The 20,450-nt window shown below is 49.6% G+C and overlaps 8 protein-coding genes across 8 annotated transcripts; 4 read left to right on the top strand and 4 right to left on the bottom strand.

Annotated features, from left to right (window-relative positions):
• Nucleotides 1-636: 636 nt before the first annotated feature.
• Nucleotides 637-3,570, top strand: niaD (nitrate reductase NiaD; the record flags this gene model as incomplete). The annotated part of the gene is made up of 7 exons (XM_056631836.1): nt 637-892; nt 947-1,046; nt 1,118-1,376; nt 1,431-1,666; nt 1,715-1,938; nt 2,001-2,624; nt 2,678-3,570. 7 exons carry the CDS (start codon nt 637-639, stop codon nt 3,568-3,570), a joined length of 2,592 nt encoding a protein of 863 aa, XP_056487387.1.
• Nucleotides 3,571-3,781: 211 nt separating this feature from the next.
• On the bottom strand, nt 3,782-6,711 carry N7509_007198 (tubulin gamma complex associated family protein; the record flags this gene model as incomplete). The annotated part of the gene is made up of 2 exons (XM_056631835.1): nt 3,782-6,525; nt 6,591-6,711. 2 exons carry the CDS (start codon nt 6,709-6,711, stop codon nt 3,782-3,784), a joined length of 2,865 nt encoding a protein of 954 aa, XP_056487386.1.
• Nucleotides 6,712-6,946: 235 nt separating this feature from the next.
• Nucleotides 6,947-8,112, top strand: N7509_007197 (EAF7 family protein; the record flags this gene model as incomplete). The annotated part of the gene is made up of 5 exons (XM_056631834.1): nt 6,947-7,148; nt 7,229-7,374; nt 7,443-7,635; nt 7,697-7,948; nt 7,994-8,112. The coding sequence occupies 5 exons, from the start codon at nt 6,947-6,949 to the stop codon at nt 8,110-8,112; spliced, it is 912 nt and encodes a 303-aa protein (XP_056487385.1).
• A 317-nt stretch (nt 8,113-8,429) lies between these two features.
• N7509_007196 (isocitrate dehydrogenase (NAD(+)) IDH2) lies at nt 8,430-9,991 on the bottom strand (the record flags this gene model as incomplete). The annotated part of the gene is made up of 6 exons (XM_056631833.1): nt 8,430-8,501; nt 8,562-9,179; nt 9,343-9,465; nt 9,526-9,612; nt 9,752-9,817; nt 9,905-9,991. 6 exons carry the CDS (start codon nt 9,989-9,991, stop codon nt 8,430-8,432), a joined length of 1,053 nt encoding a protein of 350 aa, XP_056487384.1.
• A 439-nt stretch (nt 9,992-10,430) lies between these two features.
• On the bottom strand, nt 10,431-11,543 carry N7509_007195 (uncharacterized protein; the record flags this gene model as incomplete). The annotated part of the gene is made up of 1 exon (XM_056631832.1): nt 10,431-11,543. The coding sequence occupies one exon, from the start codon at nt 11,541-11,543 to the stop codon at nt 10,431-10,433; it is 1,113 nt and encodes a 370-aa protein (XP_056487383.1).
• A 626-nt stretch (nt 11,544-12,169) lies between these two features.
• On the top strand, nt 12,170-15,493 carry N7509_007194 (exocyst subunit SEC5; the record flags this gene model as incomplete). The annotated part of the gene is made up of 4 exons (XM_056631831.1): nt 12,170-12,202; nt 12,384-13,551; nt 13,622-14,706; nt 14,762-15,493. 4 exons carry the CDS (start codon nt 12,170-12,172, stop codon nt 15,491-15,493), a joined length of 3,018 nt encoding a protein of 1,005 aa, XP_056487382.1.
• A 185-nt stretch (nt 15,494-15,678) lies between these two features.
• On the bottom strand, nt 15,679-16,348 carry N7509_007193 (uncharacterized protein; the record flags this gene model as incomplete). The annotated part of the gene is made up of 2 exons (XM_056631830.1): nt 15,679-16,157; nt 16,222-16,348. 2 exons carry the CDS (start codon nt 16,346-16,348, stop codon nt 15,679-15,681), a joined length of 606 nt encoding a protein of 201 aa, XP_056487381.1.
• Nucleotides 16,349-17,676: 1,328 nt separating this feature from the next.
• On the top strand, nt 17,677-19,814 carry N7509_007192 (uncharacterized protein; the record flags this gene model as incomplete). Its single annotated transcript, XM_056631829.1, has 2 exons — nt 17,677-17,735; nt 17,828-19,814. 2 exons carry the CDS (start codon nt 17,677-17,679, stop codon nt 19,812-19,814), a joined length of 2,046 nt encoding a protein of 681 aa, XP_056487380.1.
• Nucleotides 19,815-20,450: the final 636 nt, after the last annotated feature.

Here is a 20,450-nt window from a genome sequence, read left to right as displayed (position 1 = left end):
CGCTACACTATGTCTACTGCGGCTGCTTGGGCAGTTTTAAGGGAATTGGCAAATCGCTCATATTCACCATCGTTGCCATCGCCGCGATCGCACAGTGTGATACGGAGTACAGAACCGGGGGAAATAGGGCGATCGTACGATAAGAGCGAACTCTGTCCTACTGTCCTCCGCGGAGATCCTATGAACGATCTGTTTAGACAACGGGTAATCCACTTGGCTAAACTCTGAGTGGCTGTGGCGCCAGAATGACAACTGATAAAAACAACTGCACGCTGATAGGCTAAGCGACCTCACTATAATCAAGCAAAGAGATAAGGAGTCTTCCAACGCCCCCAGATGATTTGAGTCATTGCCCAAACATATCACTTCTTATTTTTATTATTCATTCTGATGTGCTCACGTCAGGCCTCCATGGGGTTACTCACCCGCGGAGATGTTCTTGATAGATTCGTGGGGCGATTAATGCCGGGCCTGTTCTTACCGAAGAATGCCATATCCGATGAGATTTGAATTGAGCAATGTGGTCTAGAAAATTGATCCACTTAGCATTTGAATTTTCAAAACCCGTTTCCATCGATTTTATTACCATATAACGGTCAAAATCGAACCAAGTGGGGGACTGGTGGCATAAACAACATGACGACCATCACGCAAACAGCTCTCGAGCGAGCAGAGTTCCCAATCAAGGGATCAAATGTCACATTTCATGATCTGCCAACACCAGAAGAGCCGGATATTCCGTTACCTCCACCATCAGTCAATCCGACTAGTATCTTAGAAGTTGACAAGGGAACTCCGGATAGCCATGTGCCTCGCGATCCGCGTCTCATTCGCTTGACGGGTGTACATCCTTTCAATGTCGAACCACCCCTCACTGCGTTATACAAAGAGGGTATGAACATACCTACTCATTGAGAATTAGAGTGCTCTATACTAATTTTTGAAGGATTTCTCACCTCACCTGAACTATTTTATGTTCGAAACCACGGCCCAGTACCCGAAGTGCATGATGAAGATATTCCAACATGGGAGCTGAGCATCGAAGGGTAGGTAGTAGCTAATTACAGCATGGCGTATACGTCGATTCGCATTTGAACAAGACTAATGTATCTTATAGACTAGTGGAGAACCCGATTGTCCTGAACTTCCGCGAGATTCTACAAAAATATGATCAGATCACCGCACCAATCACACTTGTCTGCGCAGGTAATCGGCGAAAAGAACAAAATACGGTTAGGAAATCCAAAGGTTTCTCATGGGGTCCAGCCGGCCTCTCTACAGCTCTTTTCACAGGACCAATGATGGCGGATTTAATCCGCAGTGCAAAGCCACTTCGTCGAGCAAAGTATGTTTGTATGGAAGGTGCCGATAAATTGGTAAGTTCTTGTATTTTGGAAGCTCTTAAGACAATGCGACTGATTGTTATATAGCCTAATGGTTTCTATGGAACGTCCGTGAAGTTGAACTGGGCTATGGATTATAACCGAGGCATCATGTTAGCCCATAAAATGAATGGAGAGCCCCTTCGACCCGATCACGGGCGTCCCCTGAGAGCCGTGGTACCAGGCCAAATCGGAGGGCGAAGTGTCAAGTGGCTGAAAAAGCTCATCATTACCGAAGCTCCAAGTGAGAATTGGTACCACATTAACGACAATCGAGTATTACCGTAAGTTTGCGCGACGGAAGGTTTGAAGAACATACTAACGCTATTTAGAACAACGGTGACGCCTGAGATGGCTGCTGAAGACAAGAAATGGTGGACCGATGAAAGATATGCCATCTATGACCTGAATGTCAACTCCGTTGCGGCATTTCCAGAGCATGAAGAGGTGCTGGACCTGGCCACGGCTGGTCCGACTTATACTGCAAAGGGTTACGCATATGCCGGTGGAGGTCGACGGATTACCAGAGTTGAAATATCATTGAATAAAGGAAAAAGTATGATCCACATTGTCAAAAGCTTGACTGATGCGAAGAACTAACAAAACATTCCTTTCTAGCATGGCGGCTCGCAGATATCGAATATGCAGAAGACAAGTATCGAGAATGGGAAGGTAATCTCTTTGACGGTAAAGTGGACATGTGGAGGCGAGAAACATGTTTCTGTTGGTCTTTCTGGTCATTGAATATCCCTGTTCCAGACTTGGAAAGTAGTGATGCGCTGCTTGTGAGGGCCGTCGATGAAGCCTTGGCAACTCAGCCACGAGATATGTACTGGTCGGTCTTGGGTATGATGAACAACCCATGGTTTCGAGTGACAATCACGAGAGATGGCAATTCGCTGAAGTTCGAACATCCTACACATCCAGCGAGAAGTGGTGGGTGGATGGAAAAAGCGAAAAAGGCTGGTGGAGATCTGCTCAATGGTAATTGGGGCGAGCGACATGAAGGCGAAAAGCCCCTCGAGCCGGAACCTGTGAAGGAGATAAATATGAAGAAAGAAGGAATGAATCGCCAGATCGATCTTCAAGAATTAAAAGAAAACAGCAGCAGTGAGAAGCCTTGGTTTGTGGTCAATGGAGAGGTGTATGATGGCACAGGATTCCTGGAAGGACATCCTGGCGGAGCGATCAGCATCACCTCATCCGCGGGACTTGATGTTTCGGAGGACTTCAATGCAATTCGTGAGTCTGTTGACGATTTTTACTCCTGACCAGCATTCTAACTTGTAATGCAGACAGCGAAACTGCCAAATTAATGATGCCGGATTATCACATCGGCACCCTGGATAAGGCATCTCTAGAGGCCCTGAATAGCAGTGACACGGCTGTTTCAAATGAGCCACGCCCACACTTCCTTCAGTCAAGAGCCTGGTCCAAAATGACATTGGTCGAGAAAAACGATGTCTCTTGGGACACCCAAATATTTGTCTTCGAATTGGAGCACGATAAGCAAACGTTGGGGCTACCGATTGGCCAGCACTTGATGATCAAAGTGCAAGATCCAGAAAACAAGAAAGAAGCAATCATCCGCTCATATACACCGATTTCTGAAACGAATATGGAAGGGCGTATGGAGCTACTTGTCAAGATTTATTTCCCGACTTCGAATATTCCAGGTGGCAAGATGACCATGGCACTCGACACGCTGTCTTTGGGATCTCAAATCGACTGCAAGGGTCCGACCGGTCGGTTTGAATATCTTGGAAACGGACGAGTCTTGATCAGCGGGAAAGAGAGGAATCTTCGCTCTTTTAAGATGATTTGTGGCGGAACGGGTATCACTCCAGTGTTTCAAGTTCTCCGTGCTGTCATGCAAGACACTCAAGATCCCACCACTTGCGTGGTATTGGATGGTAATCGCTTGGAGGAAGATATTCTCTGCCGATCTGAGCTTGACGACTATGTTGCAGAAGACAATATGAAATGTACCGTTGTTCATACTTTGTCCAAGCCATCCGATTCCTGGAAAGGTCGTCGGGGTCGAATTTCCGAGGACCTGCTGAAAGAGTTTGCTGCTCCAGAAGAAGCCAGCATGGTTCTTCTTTGTGGACCCGAAGCATTAGAGAAATCTGCGAAGAAAATCCTCCTTGCCCAGGGTTGGTCAGAAGCGGGTTTGCATTTCTTTTAATAGCCCACTGGGCAGTCTGATGTTAAGCATTGAAAGGAGTTTCTAAAGGTTGTTGGGATTTAGACCGAGACATTTTTGTTTACAGCGATAGAGAACATGAAGCGACGGGGTATGAGTAGACATGTCATTGTTTTTGTAAAGATCATAAGTTTGCTTGGTCGTTAATCGTGAATTCTCATAATTTATAGTCGTGAAACTCTTGTTTTACACTTTAGTAGTAATCCCTCACCTCCAGCCTGATTCGGAGATGCTCGAAAACACTAGTAGGCTCATTCTGTAGGGAGAAGGATGCCCCTGAGTTTGACATGGACTTCGAGGAGGTCGTCCCGGTGTCTAGTCCTCGTAAATAGCCAACAAAAGTGGAAGTTTGTTTTTTGAACACGCTGTACAAGTGGTGCACGGTGCCTTCATTTCCATGGCGAAGCCCGCTCAAGCCATCGGCTTTTGACAGCGAACTAAAGGCAAGGATTGTGCCAAAGATGCCGTCAAGCAATTTCGCAGCCGGGGCATGTCGCTTGCTAAGGAAGAGTGCAAACAACATTTGGTCTAGGATGTCGACGTGGAAGTGACGAAGATGAGTGATAGAATGGGCAGTTTCGATTGTACCATCAATGTCGTCGCGATCAAGACAACGTTCAATTTTGGCAAGTGTCTCTTGGAAGCGCCTCCAGGTAGAGCCGACCCCGATATGGAAGCAATAATCGCTAACCGCAAGGACGAAGTGTTGAGCATCAATTCGGAACTTTTGGAATACATTTCGTATGTCCCCTGCAAGGGAATTTCGGGCAGTGGAATCACGGATCAGTCCTTTGACAACCGTTACCATTCGGATAAGACGTAACAAGTGTTTGAATAGGCGATCATATTTTTCCAGGGATCTCGGGGTAATGAGGGCCTCGAGGGTCTCGGGGGGTTTATATTGAAGTCGAAGAAAATCCAAAGCCTCAATTGCGTTAGGATCCTGACATCGCTTGATTTCTTCGGGTGTCAGGTCTCGAATCGAGAAGCTCAGTCCTCCCGGGAGCTCGTTGTCTCTCAATTGCGCGTTCTCTGGGTCTTCAGGCTCGGTATCTCCAAAATAACAATCACCGAGAAGACCAATCAAGACCAATCGCAGCTCGGAGCTGGCTGGAGGCCAGGTTTCACGATTTCCTAACCTCAGCCCAGTATGGACGCCACTTCGCACCACGCCGGCCTTGCGCTCTCCGCTCTCCATTTCAGGCGCAAACAGAGAACTTGTGAGACGGGCAGTGAAGGAACCATCACCTAGTAACTGAAATCGCCATTGCATGTTGAGATGGTGGCGCAATTTGTGTTCTTTGAAAAGATGATGAAGGCAGGAGAAATCGATCAGCTGTGCCTGTGATGATACCACAGGTGCAAGCGATAAGTAAAGCGCAGATTTCAAGTCTGGGCCGAATCGGTGAACAGTATTGAGAGGATCAGAATCAAGGTTCCTGGCTTTTTGAAGCATCTGGTCGACATTTTCATTCGCAAATGCAGCGCGATCCATCGCGGAAGACGAGACACGCTCCTTGTCGTCAATGTCGAATAGCTGGAAGGTCTTTTCGGTGACCTCCTCCGGGCTATCATCGGCTTTTTGCGGAAAGGGCAAATTATTCATCGACTGTATCGACTGTATCGACGATTCACCCTTGTGGTATTTCAAGATCTCCGCTCGAAGTTTTGATTCATATTCGTCGGCTCTTGTTTGAATTCGCTCGATATCTGTCCAAGCGGTCGCACACTGTAGATTTAGATTGCCAGCCCTAGCGAGGGCATCATGTCTGGCAAGAGGATGGTGAGGATGTGATTTCTTGAGTAGGCGTAAACTACTCCCACTTTCAAAGATCAACTCTGCTTGCTCGTGGGGAATGAACGAGGGCATGTGGTGTTCACGATAACTGTATTCAAAGCGCGTCGGCGCGTTCCTGAACTTGTTGGGATCGTCATAGCGGTCGAGCTGAACGAAGGTTCTGCCGCTAGCTAACAGCTCATTAAGAGATGCATCATCGGGCCGGAGACCGATCCAGCCCTCAATGAAACCAAGCCAAGGAACCGTTATCTGAACCACGATTTCGTGCAAAAGGTTCTCCATCCATCCAAATTTATGGGCGAAGTATGCCGCCCGATCTATCACTGCGGAAATAATTTCGGAATCCGATGAAGCCTTTTCCACGGCAGCGACAATGTCAGCCAAGGCTCCTAGCAACTCCCGACATCGATCAAATAGCATGGCAACCTGCAGGACCGACACGACGTTGCTGCAATTGGCCAGAACTTGTTTCTCGAGGTTAAATAATATGACGGCCATAGCACCTCGTAGAGTAAATATAGAGGATAAACTCTTAGACTTTGTCACTGGAGCTTTTGCAAAGGCACGAACCCACTGCATAAGTGTACCGCACTGCAGCACCTCGGAGACGACACTATCCATAACCGCGGAAGACAGTCCGGAGACCCTAATATTTGTTATGGATTTTTCGAATAATTTGTTCCCCTTGTTATACCGGAAGAACAAGGAGTTCCATCCCAGCCCAAGGCGCAGCAGAGATTGAATGAAAATGTCATCTCGAACAAGGCGGGTGGAAGTGTGAGCTTTTGCTTGCTCTTGGTGTGAAATTGCAGCATCGAAGCCCTTGGCACCCGATTCACTGAAATATGCGGAAATGGGCTCATCGAACGCGCGATCCTGGTATTTCTCCCAGGATTTCAATGGAGCGATGTAACCAGGGTCCTGCTGTAGGTGTTTCAATGACCACAAATCATCATCTTCTTGTGCTGCATCCTGCACTGATTCACTTGGTGCTTCAGACAGGTTGTCTAATGAATGATCGAGGCTAGAGTCCGCGGACTCTGAAGGTTGGAGGTCGTTCGTGAAGAGGTTGAGCTTCCATATCGGATCGATCTTCTCGGTCGAGTCTGGTACACCTTGAAAGCAAGCCTTTGGGATGGCTGCAAACACGATGAATCAGCAATTGGTAATCCACTCGCTCCAATTGTTTGAGCCGCATACGTACCTGGCAAGTCCGCGTTCCATGGAAGAGACTCCAAGGGCTGTAGAGCCTCTATGCTGAACCTAGAGAGCCTCCAGAGGCTTTCACTAGAAAAAGGATCAGGATCATAGTCACCTATATCCATCGTGAGTCCATCACCAGAGCGGGCACCAGCAAAATGTTGAACGGGTTTATTTTGGGAGGTGAAGCGCGAATGTCGAAAGGTCAACAGCCCAACCCAGCGGAGTCCCGCGATGCGCCTGCCTATCGCGTGCACGGGCCAACTCGATAACAAAAGGCGACGGCGGCGTCTCTTCACTCCGCGCTCGTCATGACACTTCCCCCCCTCGTCGCCTTTTTACCCCAATTCCGATCGCACAATGCCTCCTCGTAAGAAAACGAAGCGCGCACATTCCAACTCTCCCCTTGAAGATACCGCGCCACTATCCAGCGCCAACACACCCGGTTCGAGCGACAGCGCCGAGAAGCCCGATGAACCCGAGTACGACCTGATCAGTGACCCTTGGACGGACGAGCAAGAAACTGCACTTTTGAAGGCAATTATAAAATGGAAGCCAGTCGGTAAGCTTCAATGGATCGCGATCTACGCGTGGGCCATGGTGGGAGCTCTTGACTGACGTATGACCTCGTCCCATTTTCAGGCGTACATAAGCATTTTCGCATGCTCGCGATCTCAGAATACTTGCGGAGTCAAGGGTATGCACCATATAATGCTGATCATATGCGCATTCCCGGAATATGGAAGAAATTGGGCTCCTTGTACAACCTCGAAGCTCTCGATGAACGGGTATTCTACAGCCGCTATACACACATGTACCTGACGCAAGCTTTGCTAATCCTGTATTCGTTGACTAGGAGGATTCTGTTATCACCGATGCGAACGAAGATGATGAAGAACCGAGTGAAATGTACTGCCCGTTCGAGCTTCCGTACGATGAATACGGCGACATGATGTTCGAGAAACGACTCGCCCTGGAGGGTTCTTCTTCACCCATCACCAGTCCCCATCCTGAATCCAGACGAGGAAGCACCGTCGCTGACACAGATGGTAAGACTAAACCCCCACCAGCAAGACCGTGATCTAGGAAGTTAACTCAATTGATTGACAGAGCCACGCTCCTCACCCGCACCCTCACGAGGTCGCAAATCAGACCGCGGTACTCGCCAAGCCGGACGAGCAACACGATCTACCAGGCTACAGGTGGAAATTGGAACTGATAGCCAAGGGAAGGCCTCCGACGAAGATATGGAGGATGCTGAGTCTGCCGAAGAATCAGCTGCCAACGATGAGGAGGGTGAGGCCGAGGGCGAAGGTGAAGGCGAGGGCGACGGTGAGGAGGAGGAAGAGGAGGATGAAGAAGGTTCGGACGGGGAAAGGACAGTGATGGTGACGAAGGGGAGGACAGTGAAGGAAAAAGCGGATCACGAAGCACCCGGGCAAAGACTTCAAGATCCAAGCAAAAGGACAAGAAAACTCCGAGCACAGGAACGCGCAGGACCGCTCGTCGCCGCTGATATGAGGTGATCTCTCTTTTTGCATTCGGTTTTCTACCAGCTTTGATACCTTCGGACTTATGGATTGGCGTTGGATATCTCTTTTTGTCTTGTTTTATATCGAGCGCTGTACTAATAGTATGCGTGGAGGCCATCTATAAATCTTATCATCACCATTTGATGAATTACTCGAAAATCGAGAGAACTATGCGCAAAAAAGTAGGATTGACCACCTAGGTACACAAATAGGGATATTTCGATCGCTATAGGAAGTCTAATGTCGTTCGAGGAGGGTACAAAAAAATAGATCAGAGGGTCATAGTACAAAAATTCCGAGTAGCGACAAGCTTACAGACGCTTCATGATGGCGTCAGCGTACTCGTGGGTCTTGGCCTTACCACCAAGGTCACCAGTAAGGGCCTAAAAGGGAAAATTAGCATGGTTCTAATCCGGTTCTTGGTTAGAGGCAAAAAAGCTCACCTTGCCCTCAGCCAGGGTGTCGAAGATAGCCTTCTGGATGCGGTTGGCGTGGTCGTGGAGACCCATGTGCTGCAGCATCATGATACTGCTCAGGAGCAGGGCAGTGGGGTTGGCAAGGCCCTGGCCAGCAATATCGGGGGCGGAACCGTGGACGGCCTCGAAGATGGAGCACTCGTCACCAATGTTACCGGAGGGAGTCAGACCAAGACCACCGATCAGACCGGCGCACATGTCGGACAGAATGTCACCGTACAGGTTGGGCATGACAAGAACCTTGTCGTTGTAGGGGGTGGGGTCGGTGACGATCTTCAGGCACGAGTTGTCCAGCAGCTCAGCGTCGAACTCAACACCGGGGAAGTCCTTGGAGATGTCGCGGGCAGTGTTGAGGAACAGACCGTCGGACATCTTCATGATAGTAGCCTTGTGCACAACACGGACCTTCTTCTTGTTGATGGACTCTGCGTACTGGAAAGCGAAACGCAGGACGCGCTCGGAGGCCTCCTTGGTGATGAGCTTGATGCTCTGCACAACACCGTCGACAACAACGTGCTCAATGCCGGAATATTCACCCTCGGTGTTCTCACGGATCAGGACAGTGTCGACACCGTCGTAGGGGGTCTTGTAGCCGGCGATAGAGCGGCAGGGACGGACGTTGGCGAACAGGTTGAAGGTACGGCGCAGAGTCAGGTTCAGGGAGACGTGACCTTACCGACGGGGGTCTAGGGAGCAGAGATCAGTATGGGATGGCGAGCCGATGCGACAAGTCGAGGTTGGCACGTACAGCCAGGGGACCCTTGAGGGCAACGTAGTTCTTCTTGACGCTAGCAATGGCATCGTCGGGAATGGCGGTCTTGCCGTCCTTCAGAATGGGACCGACATCGACGGGCTCCCACTTGATGGGGGCCTGTGAACCAACTTAGTATCGCGTTTATATCGCGAGATCGAGTTTGCGACGGATCGTTACCTTGGCGGCCTCGAAAATATCCTTCACGGACTGAGCAATCTCAGGACCGATACCATCACCCTCAATCATAGTGACAGTGTACTTGCCCTACATATCCAAGAAGAGAGTGTCAGTTTTATCGCGATCGTGTTTTGGCATTCGGTGCGGAGGATTTGGCCGTGAGAGGTCCAGCGCGGCTGGCGGCGGCCCAGAGGAGGAAAAAACGAGATTGGCGGTGTTCACATACATCAGGACCCTTCTGGCCCTTGAACTTGGCGACGGCATCGTCGGCGGGAGCAGCGAAGCCACGGATCTAAACCGCAATTATCAGAGTTAGTCGAATTGGAGAGTCTTTTGGTGGTAAGGGGATGTAGGAATTTGAGAGGGGGCTGGTAAGTACCTGCGAGACGGGGGCCACGAAGCTGGGGGTCACACGGACGGACCGCAGGCACTGGCGAGCAGCAGAGAAGTTTCTGGCGGCGAGCATCGTGAACAGATCCCGTCAGGTATGAGGGTCTAAGGAATTGATGGTGGGGGGGGTATCGGGGGGGAGAGGGAAGAAGGGAAGAGAGAGAAGTGAAAACGTTTAGTCTCGGCGCCCGCCCGATCCGACCGGGACGCAGACCGCATTGGTGGTTTGATGTCCCCGGCTACCCGAGTGGAAGTGTAGGGTCCACTTGCCATGTTCACCAACACTGGCACATGGTACAAGTCTGTTATCAATCTAATGGTGATCTCAGTACATACTAGTAGTGCATAGTATTACTACTACTATTAGTAGTAGGTCAACTTATATCCTACTTGTAGTACTTATATACCATGTATACGATAGTGCCAGTGGATACTGATATCCTTTTACTATAGTACTACTATACTAATAATAATACCACCCGTAGTAATATGTCTCATTAGGTACTATCAGTGATCTAGTGTGGACCTGGTATCCGATGTTTTCCATTTTTGTTAAACCTGAACTCGATTCCCTTCTCCTGGCACTCAATCTCCACCGACGCATACGTATCGATCGTCGACTGGGGGACTCCTACGCAGTCCACCCACAAGACATAATTCCCGGGGGGTTTTCGGTACAATTGTTTGGGCTGTACTTCGAGTATTTTGAGATTTGCAAATCGTTTCTCCCGGTGCTTCAGAATATCCCGAAGAACCTCGATGATCACCGAGAAGTCTTGCTCTCGACAGTCAGCCAAGTGAAGATGCTCTAGGCTTGCTGGAAGGATATCCGAAGCTCTCACTGTGGGCTTCTCCCTGGAATCGACCTGCAAGAGTGTGGCCCACGGTATTTGAAGCTCGCGCAGTTGATGAAAGTCCATCATCGAGCCGAATGTACCCAATTCAAACCCCTCATCGAAGTCATCCGCATCAAAATACCAAGGATGTTGTCCTCGGTTGTTCAATCGAATCACCCGAAGGCTATGTTTCTGGGTGGACAAAGATGCGTAGAATGCCCCAGGTCGGAAGGGATAATAGGATTCGCCCCAAATTGCCTGGTCATCGTGCTGAAAGTCAAAGCTTTCCAGAGCTTGACACAATTTGACAAAGCCCAGAAACCCGTTCTCGCCATTGCATCTGCTCCAGTGACCGAAACGAAGATTCTTGATTCCAGAGGTCCCGGGCGCTTGCTTTGGATACCCCTGATATGTCCAACTATTCTCTTCGTTGATGGCATTCCCGGTGAAGCTCCGCATCGCCGGAAAAGAAAAGAATGGAAGAAGGTCATCCATCCTGTAAGATGCTTTATTATCGTCTTGCATTATGATCATGACATCTTCCAACTTCTGGAAGACTGGATTCAGGTCAAAGGGCTTTTCTCCGACTGCCGCCCGTGCCACCATAGGCATAGAGTAAGTCGGCGAGCAATGATATCGAAGACGCAGACTTGTCACGTTTTGCAGCGATGGAATGAGCACGGCGATCCATGCATCTGGGCACCCTTGTAGAGCTTTGGTCCACTCCTCGGAGTGCTCCGGAGAATGGCTAGCTTCTTCCACAAGACTTCTAAACATTTCAATATCGTCCATGGACCTATCTCCCCAGAAACTCCAGACAGCATCCAGGTGACGGATGGAACGGCCGATTTTGGGATTTGTTTGGATCGCGCAGACAAGTGGGTAGATCTGATTTTCTTGCACATGGATGTTTCTCCAGGCCGCAGAAAAAAAATAGTGAGTACCAATGGCGGCAGACTCGCAAAAGAGAGGAAATTCCTTTTCGATTATCAAGTCTTGGCGTCAGAACGACGTTGTCGCAGATGAGTAGCAGGATGTCATCGGGTAAGACAGGCATGACCATTTTGGATTGAACTTTCTCATCTACTGATGAGTACAGCAGTGACGGGTGAGGTAATGTAGTGAATTGCAGATTTTCTGGGTTGAGTCCAAACTTCTCATGGGGTCGTTAGCGTTATCTAGGGGCCAGGCCAACATTCAGGCAGGCCTGAGCCTCATCATCCTATAGTTAGGACTCAGTAATGATGATCCATGGCCAACATGGGCAAAAGTTAGAGACTCAGAGTGCCAAAAAATATTCATGCCGCAGTAGAAAGGAATGAAATGCTGCTACCATGGTACTTTACCAGATATGAGATATAGAACTAGGCCAAGTCCATGCAGGGCCATGCAATAAACTAGATTCATTTCCCTTGGCAATGTACACCGCCCCGCATCTCCATCGGGAGGCGGTACCAACAACGTTCCCCATTGATTGCCCCATTCCTCGAGCTCCCCCCCGGTTCCTGTTCAACTTGAACTCGAACACATATACACCCCAGCTCAGTCCAGTCAATCTGGCTACTGGCCACTGGCAATCATGTCAGACCTCGATGTCGCCAATCATTACAACCTTCCCTCCGAATTCCCCAGGAGTGGCCAGCAGCGCTGGATGAGGCCGACCAGTCCGAGGAGGAACCCGTCCAACGAACCAAGTCTCGCCCTCGCAAGTCGCGTTACTTTGCTCTAGAACGCACCCCAAGTGATTGGAGGAGCAACTTTGGATCTCGCCGGGGAAAAGAGAATAGGGAAAATGCTCAGAATGACGAACCCGACCCGCTTGGAGCTGGCGATAGTGTCATGCGCATCCTGAAGCAGAGAGGGCTGCGCATGGAGGATGAAGGGGGTAAACGATCACGGTTCCTGCTCTCCTCAACCTCGTTCTCGCCAGCCCTATTTCTCTCCCAAGCACACCACTCGGACTCCATCGAATCGCTTATCGACGGTCTAGACCACCTGTCGCAATCCATCGATCAGAAGTCAGCTTCCCTGAAGGTACTGGTTGAAGCCAACTTCGAACGCTTCGTCCGTGCCAAAGCAACAATCGACAGTGTATACAAAGAAATGAGAGACCAAGGAGTATCAAAGGAGCAAACATTGTCTGCTCGGCGGTCAGGGCACTTCCGGAGCTATTCGGGTCAACAGCGGGGACCATCGCCTGCTCCTGCCCCGGTAGTGACAGGAACCCGGAAGAATGCGTTAACCAAGGAGAGCGAATATGGTATGAAAGGAATTCGTGGACCATTGGTGGAGGCATCTGTCAAGGCAGAAGAGGTCTGGGGTCCTGCCCTTGGAGGTCGTGATCGAGAGCAGATGTTGAAGTCGGTTGTTGACTCGATGGAGAAACACCGCGATGTCTACGAGATTGGAAGCCATTTATTCAAATCCATCCAGCAACGCGACTATGACTCGGTCTTTGAGCAGTATACTAAAGCTCGAACGTTAGCGAACAGAGCACAGACTATTGTGGAGCAGGCCTCCAGCTCCAATCGACAATTGGCCGACCATGAAGCCCATACTATTTTGGCCATGGGAAGAATGTGGATGGATGTCGATCAGCAGATTCAAGCCTTTAAGCGCGATCTCTGGAGACGACTCAGCGATGCACCGACTACCTCAACTACGAGCACAGCGTCAGGTCCCGTCGAAGAGCATATGGAGCTGATTGGTGCTTTGCTGGAACTGGGTGTCGAAAATAACCCTATCTGGACTTGGCTTCATAGCCGCTATAATTTCCTTAAGCTCAAGATCACTTCTTTCTGTGAGCGGTGCAAAGTTGAGATCGAGATCTTGCGGCGGCGACTTGCCAACGGAGAAAAAGCCAAGCGCAGATGTCACGGCATCATATCTGCGCCTGGCACCTCGCGATGGTCCCTCGGAGTTCCCGGAGAGACTGGATTCAGACCATGTTATTGAGCTGTGGGATTGCATTCAAGCGTTCCTCAGTCGTCTCCTTTCTTCACAAAGTGGACTACTTGGTGAAGCACTTGATTTCTGGGAAGTCACGCAGTCGTTCATTGACGGTAATCGTCAAAGACTCCTTCCTGTCGGGTTTGAAGGAGAGAGTCGAAAGCACCACAAGTTATCCCCTGAGAACGTGCAGGAGCTCGAGAAGGGCATTGTCGAAATCATCAATCTGATTCGACAAAATGTCCTCTCCCTGTTCAACGAACCCCCGACTGAAGATATCTCCCTTCTCTCCTCTCCCATTCCACCGAGCCCAACTAGTCCGGCCTCCAGAGGCATTACTCCGACCGAATCCCGGTTCAAATTGGATCCCAAGAATCTTCCAATTCCAGTGCCCAGGCGAGGAGAACACTGGGAAGACTTTGCATTCTGGCCTCCTTTCTCCAACTCTCTCAGCGGGGTGCACTACCTGAGCAAATTCCTCACAACTGTTGGTACAGCTGCTAGTGAGATGGCAGCGTTGCGTCCCGTGGGAAGCGCGGGTCCCACGCATGATCTTTTGAAGTCGCTTGTGAGCGTTGTTCGAGAGCGTGCGGCACGCGTGGCATGCGATGCATGGAGCAAAGACGCTGAGATTTGCAAGATGCTGGAGGACTGGACGCGCGACTCAGAGAAACGAGACTTGACAAAGATGCCGGGTTTATTTACGGCTTTTGAAGGCGCCATCCTCGGCGGTATGCAGAAGATTTTGTATATATCTGATGCTGCGGCGAAATCTGGATCGGTGGATGTTGTCACTCAACCGCCTGCGAAAATGCTTCAGATGGTCCGCACTCAATTTGTATCGAGTGTCTACAAGGCATTGAGTGGGCTGGTTGAGAACGCAGAACGTCTGGCTGCTTCGGACGAAGAAAATGAATGGGTTATCTCTAGGCCAGTCATGACCAGCCAAGTAATTGATGCTGCTTTGTCCGTCTTGAGTGCCGACTCTGTGGACTCTTCGAACAGGGTAAGTGTATAATGAGAAGTTATGTTCGACCCGTTTTACTAACGTTTCCATGCAGAATGTGCGAATTCTTCTCACGCTTTCAAATCTTAAGGCTCTCCAAGCCGAGCATGTTCCACAGTTGATTGCGAACTTCGAAACATCCTTCTCTGTCAAACTGACTGAGGAAGCAAAGACTGTTCGCGATGTCCTCAGCCAGATCGAGGATCGGCTTTTCCAGTCATACACAAAACCCACCATTGCTGCCTTAGATGAAACTATCAAAGCTGGTATCACCGCTGCGGACTGGGAGCCATCAACCGATCGGCCCGAGCAAGTTCGACCATATGTTTACAACACCATGTTAACTCTGGTGTTGGTGCATACCGAAATTTCCACTACTATACCGTCTACCGTGAAACCGAGCTCCAGTCGTTCATCTCCAAGCGCCCCATCATCATTATTGGCCACCATATTGACGCATCTCCTTGTGAATGTCTCCTCATCCCTTCTCAATGCCTTCCGCTCTCGCCCCTCATTTTCACTTGCCGCTTTGATGCAGGCCACGTTGGACACCGAGTTCATCGCCCAGACCCTGTCTCAATACTCCACCGACGAAGCATCAGATATACAAAGCCAGGTATATGTAGAACTGGATCGCCGTACGACGAATGAAGCCCGTACAAAACTCCAAGCGGAGTTGGGAGAGATGAGAGTTGTCTTGAAGCGATTGAGGGATCGAACCAAGGGGGAGTTTGCTTGCTTCAAGAAGCCTAGGAGCGGCGGCTCCAAGCCATCTACCTCAACATAGAAGCGAATTAGACGATATCATTGATCTTGTTAAGAAGCGTATCATGAAATATGTGAACATTTTTTGTCCTGAACAAAACTCAGTAAGAACCGGGTATCATAAACAATGGCCGTAGCCCTCTTTTTCCCTTCCTCCTCTTTCTGCCTGCATTTTCGAGTCCGATGTCCAACAGCGGCAGTATTTTCTTAACCGACCATGCGCTGCACCCGACTCAGGAGCGCAGTACTCTCTCGTCCCAATCGTCGCTTCCCAAACTGATCTGGACGCTTCGCCCGCGTCATATCCTCCCGCTCCTTCTGCTTAGCCTCGCGCTCCTTTCTGCGTGCTTCGGCGGCCTTTTTCCGTTGCTCCGCAATTTCCATCTCCTTGGAGAAAGCCGACGGCCTAGGCTTACGCTCCTTTCGCTTCGCTTCATTGTCTCGAGGGCGTCGCTCCGGCCTTGGTGCGGGCTCCGGGGATTGGGGTGGCTTGTTTAACATGGCGACTCGGCTCGGGTGAAGTTCAGTCGACTTCTCTTCATCCTCATCCTTGTTGGCACCATCCTCTTCTTGGTATTTATCGTAGACGGATTTGGGTTTTCCAGAGGCGACTTCTTGAGCTTTAATCTTGGCGTAGGCCTTCTTGACTTTTGCCTTTTGGATCAAGTCGGACTTGATTTTTTGGGCTGTAGAGAAAATAAAAATTAGCATATCTTAAATCCCGAGAAGAAAGAACAAGCAAATACTCACTCTTGCGACGATATGTTCCATCGGGCAGGTTGGCTGGACCAACGCTGAAACCCTTGCTCTTCTTCTCCGAAGCACCTGCCCTGCCTCCGGGTCCATTTTCCGAGTCATGGGGTCGCTTAGGTGCCATGACTGTATGTATTCGATACGATAGCCCTTCTATCCTATTTCTTTGGAGTGTGATTGTGATTGTGTTGCGCGGTGTTTTAAAAAAAAGTTGAAGAAGTGCGGAGACGCAAAGGGAAAAAATAAAAAAAGCGGCGAACCTCGGCCGATCGCCGACGGTCTGGAACTCAGCAATAGCAACGCCCACCTTTACCCCGGCTTTTCTCTCCTTTAAACTAGATGTCGATTCCAATGTGTTTCACTGGCTACTTGGGTTGTTCTTACTATTACTAACATCAAATTGAAAATAAAAAATATCACAGACACAGCTCGATTCCGGATCAGGCCCGCCGAAAACGCTTGGGCACCCGATGAATCGAGCGCTGTTAGTTGGACCACCATTTTTGCTAATTGAACCATGGTCTTTCTGGCTTCCGATTAGTATGTAAACCCCATACAAATTTCGATATACAGTGATACAACTAAAGTTTGCAACCCTCTATTGCCTACTATTATTGAAAATCTTTGAATGAACAGTAGACTAGTAGTAGCTACCTAAGATATAATAAATAGGCCAATCTATTCCATCTCGGATAGCTACTAACTAGTTAGTTAGTATGCTAACTTGAACTATTCAAAGGCAGAAGACTAAGATAGAGTCCAACAAAAGGTTGCAAACTTGTACTATGCTGCTGTATAACAGAGTTATATCTAAATTTGCATTAGAGATACATAGTTATTAATCTAGATTAAGAAGGGCCATGGTCCAAGGAGCAAAAGTATGGTCCAATTAGTAAGAAGGGTGGTGCAAATAGCAGTACTCGATGAATCATCTGAGGGACCCACGAGATGACATGACCGGAAGGTTGATCGGCCTTTCTTTCAACCTCAAACTCTCTCGGACTCTGTGTCCGTATCTACCGCTTCAACACGACTTAGAGATAATTCACATTCATACCCTATATACCGCACTCTTCCCTGCCAATCACTGCTGGAACCACTGACGGCATATCGACCCATCCTCTCACACCTCACACCGCATCCCAACCACCCCACCACGGCTGTGCCGGGTCTCGTTTCGAACTTGCTCGCCACATTGGCGACCTCCTGCAATGTCCGGCTGTGAGTTTCAGACCTCATAGTCTGTATTCTATCTCGCCAATATGCCCCTATTTCATGATCCTCATCGCCGAAGCCAGTACCGCCTGTCTGGGGACCGGGGAGATCATGAGCAGCCTGCCGGAGAGTCCCCTCAGGGCGAGCCATATCAAGATAGCGAACCGATACTTGATAGGCAGATATAACCGGCGTTCATTTGGGCTCAACACCTGCGGACCTATATCCGACCAAAATATGGACCAACGACCGCCAGGAAATTATACATCGAATCAAAGAATCGTCGCCCTGGAGGCGTCAGTATATGGTGAGCGATTTCTTTCAACTAATCTCCTCGGCCCTCAACCTTTTACAAAAACATTTGCTATTTATGTAACTCAGCATGCAGTGTTACTAACCCTCTCAAGCCGCAAATAAGCGACAACAGTGAGCAGTCTTTGTCTCATAACTCCCCGGGAGAGGTGAGTCAAAGAACAGAAAGAACAGAACAGCAACCTTCAAGACACACGGAAGATGCGCAACAAACAGACGAGATAAAATCGCCGGCCGATATTCAAAGACCTCGCTCTGCGTTGCACTCCGGTGACTTTAGAGAAGGCATACCTCACGACGTCTCCCACTCTCCACGGGCTCCATTTGCTGAACAAAACCCGACCTCCACATTTCCCCGCCTTGGAACATCACCAACCACGCCATGGTTTGCTGCACCAGCCTTTGGGGACCCCAGTCGCGATTTAAGTACCTTGGGTGACCATCGCGAGCCACTGGCAATGCTTGGAAATCGCGCTAGAGCACCGTCGCTGGGGTCATTTTCGTCAAGCTATGTTTTGAAAGCGCCAACGAGCCCTCTTGTACATCAGGCCAACAACACCGACCTGGACTTTTCGCCACGGGTATCACCGGTGGAATCAACACCCTTCGAGAGGGCTAGTCGCCGCCGAACCTTACCACCGGAAACCTTTCGACAGCTCCAAGGATCTCCTCCACCTACTGAGTTCGTCAACATGCACAGTCCCTGCCCATCTCGCCAACCAGATGGGTTTTATAATTTCCCTTGCTCGCCTCGCCGGTCTTTGACTTCATCATACAGTCTTCAACTTGCCTCTACCGTAAATACTACTCCTGCATACCGGGCAAGAAGACCTTCCCTCGTCTCCGACATCTCTCCAAAACCCCATGCCCCAATGGTTGGCTCCTACGAAGAATCCATTTTGCGCGGGCGAATGTCGATGAACCCCTCCAAACCGCTAGACTTTACCGCTCAGATCGGTGTCCTCGGCAAAGGAAAATGCAAAGGGCATCTCAAATGTCCTCCCCATGTGACGGTACCATTTCCGGCCTTCTTTTATAGTTATCCGACATCGGGGAATGGTCGCTCTATTTCAGATGACAGCCCAAGTCCCTATGTCGGCCACATCGATCTTGAAAACTCACTGTCCAAAGATGATGTAAGTGCGACTCGACGTCGTCGGCGACACGTCAGTCCATCCAAATCCCGCGAAGGAAATATCCCAGAGGAGCCGAACCCCACTCGAATTCCCAGTGCAGAGACCCAGCGTCGTCGGGAAAAGAAGAGCCGCAGAGCGGAATCTCCTAAAAGCCCCCCAGGCGGGTGCTATCGAATCCCTCAGCAAGGTCAACTGCAGATTATAATCAAAAACCCACACAAGACTGCTGTCAAGCTCTTCCTTGTACCATACGATCTGGATGACATGGAACCCGGAACCAAAACATTCATTCGGCAGCGCAGCTATTCCGCAGGACCGGTCCTCGATATGCCGCTGAGTGCCCGAAAGAACTATGGGACGGATCGACCTGAGGCGGCTTTAAACAGCACTGAAGATCCTCAGGATAAACCAACCTTGCGATATCTAATCCATCTCAACATATGCTGTCCAGCACGAGGTCGCTTCTACCTTCACTCGAGTATTCGCGTGGTGTTTGCAAACCGAGTGCCGGACGGCAAAGAGAAGCTACGTAACGAGATCCAACTACCAGAACCTCGGTACAGTCCGTACAAGCCATGCCGGGATCCTACTATTTCGACTTCTGCTGGAGCCCGGCTAGCGATTGACAAAGCTTCACGGAGACGGAGCATTGGACAAGACACGATTCCACTCCTGCGACCAGACGCTACCTCCCCCAGCGATTTTTCGCCACATTGGAGCCCGGGGCAGCCCTTAGACATGCTATCTCCACCCGATCCTGCCCAGTTTGATCCGGGTGTTTACAATAAGCTAAACAAACACGACTTTGGATATGGAAGGTATCCTTACCCATCCGGCCCGAGCACATCCGAGAACGGCGAAAGTCTGCTCGCCAAGAGACTCCGTGCCTTAGATGTACAACGCAGAGAGAAGTTTGACAATAGTTGAGCCGGTTCTTGACATGCCTCTCTCTCTCTCTCTTGCTGAGGCCAAAGGAGCCGCCTCTATTCGCCCACCACCAACCACATCACATACTGCCCTGTATAAGCAATTTCGTCATAATCGTCAACTCTACTTGGTTTTCGAGATTTCTCTTATTGGTTTGATCTTTGGCTTCGCTGTTCAACCAACTGTGAATAATTAAGGCAAATTGTGAGCATGTTGGATATCGACGACAGAACTAATATACACAGCAACTCCAACCATACTAGTAGCACACCGAACTTTTTCATTTGCGAACAGGTTTCTCTTTCTTTCTCTCTATCTGTTTTCGACTTTTGATTCTCCGCCTTTTCTATCTTCAAGGTGCTGGGCGCTTGGGTTCTCAGATAGTACATATACCCTTCTCTTTCTGCGTCAGATTGCAGGACCTTTCGTTACATTCAAGTTCATTCATTAAAGACCGCGACATACTACTAGTCTGCCTTCTATACGAATTGATCTTTACTTTTCATCCTCCATATGATATACTAGGCAAAGTACTAGTAATACTACTAGTTAGTACCAGCAAGTTCCTGGGGCGTTCAAGTTCTTTCAACCTTGGAATCGTGATCAAAGGGACTGGGCTACATCAAATACCACAGC

Source organism: Penicillium cosmopolitanum (genome assembly GCF_028827165.1).
Source record: "Penicillium cosmopolitanum strain IBT 29677 chromosome Unknown utg000008l:1.0-4398992.0:1.0-4402845.0, whole genome shotgun sequence".
NCBI lineage: Eukaryota > Fungi > Ascomycota > Eurotiomycetes > Eurotiales > Aspergillaceae > Penicillium > Penicillium cosmopolitanum.
The sequence above is the reverse complement of the archived record's forward strand: the minus strand, read 5'-3'. Positions and strand labels throughout refer to the sequence as shown.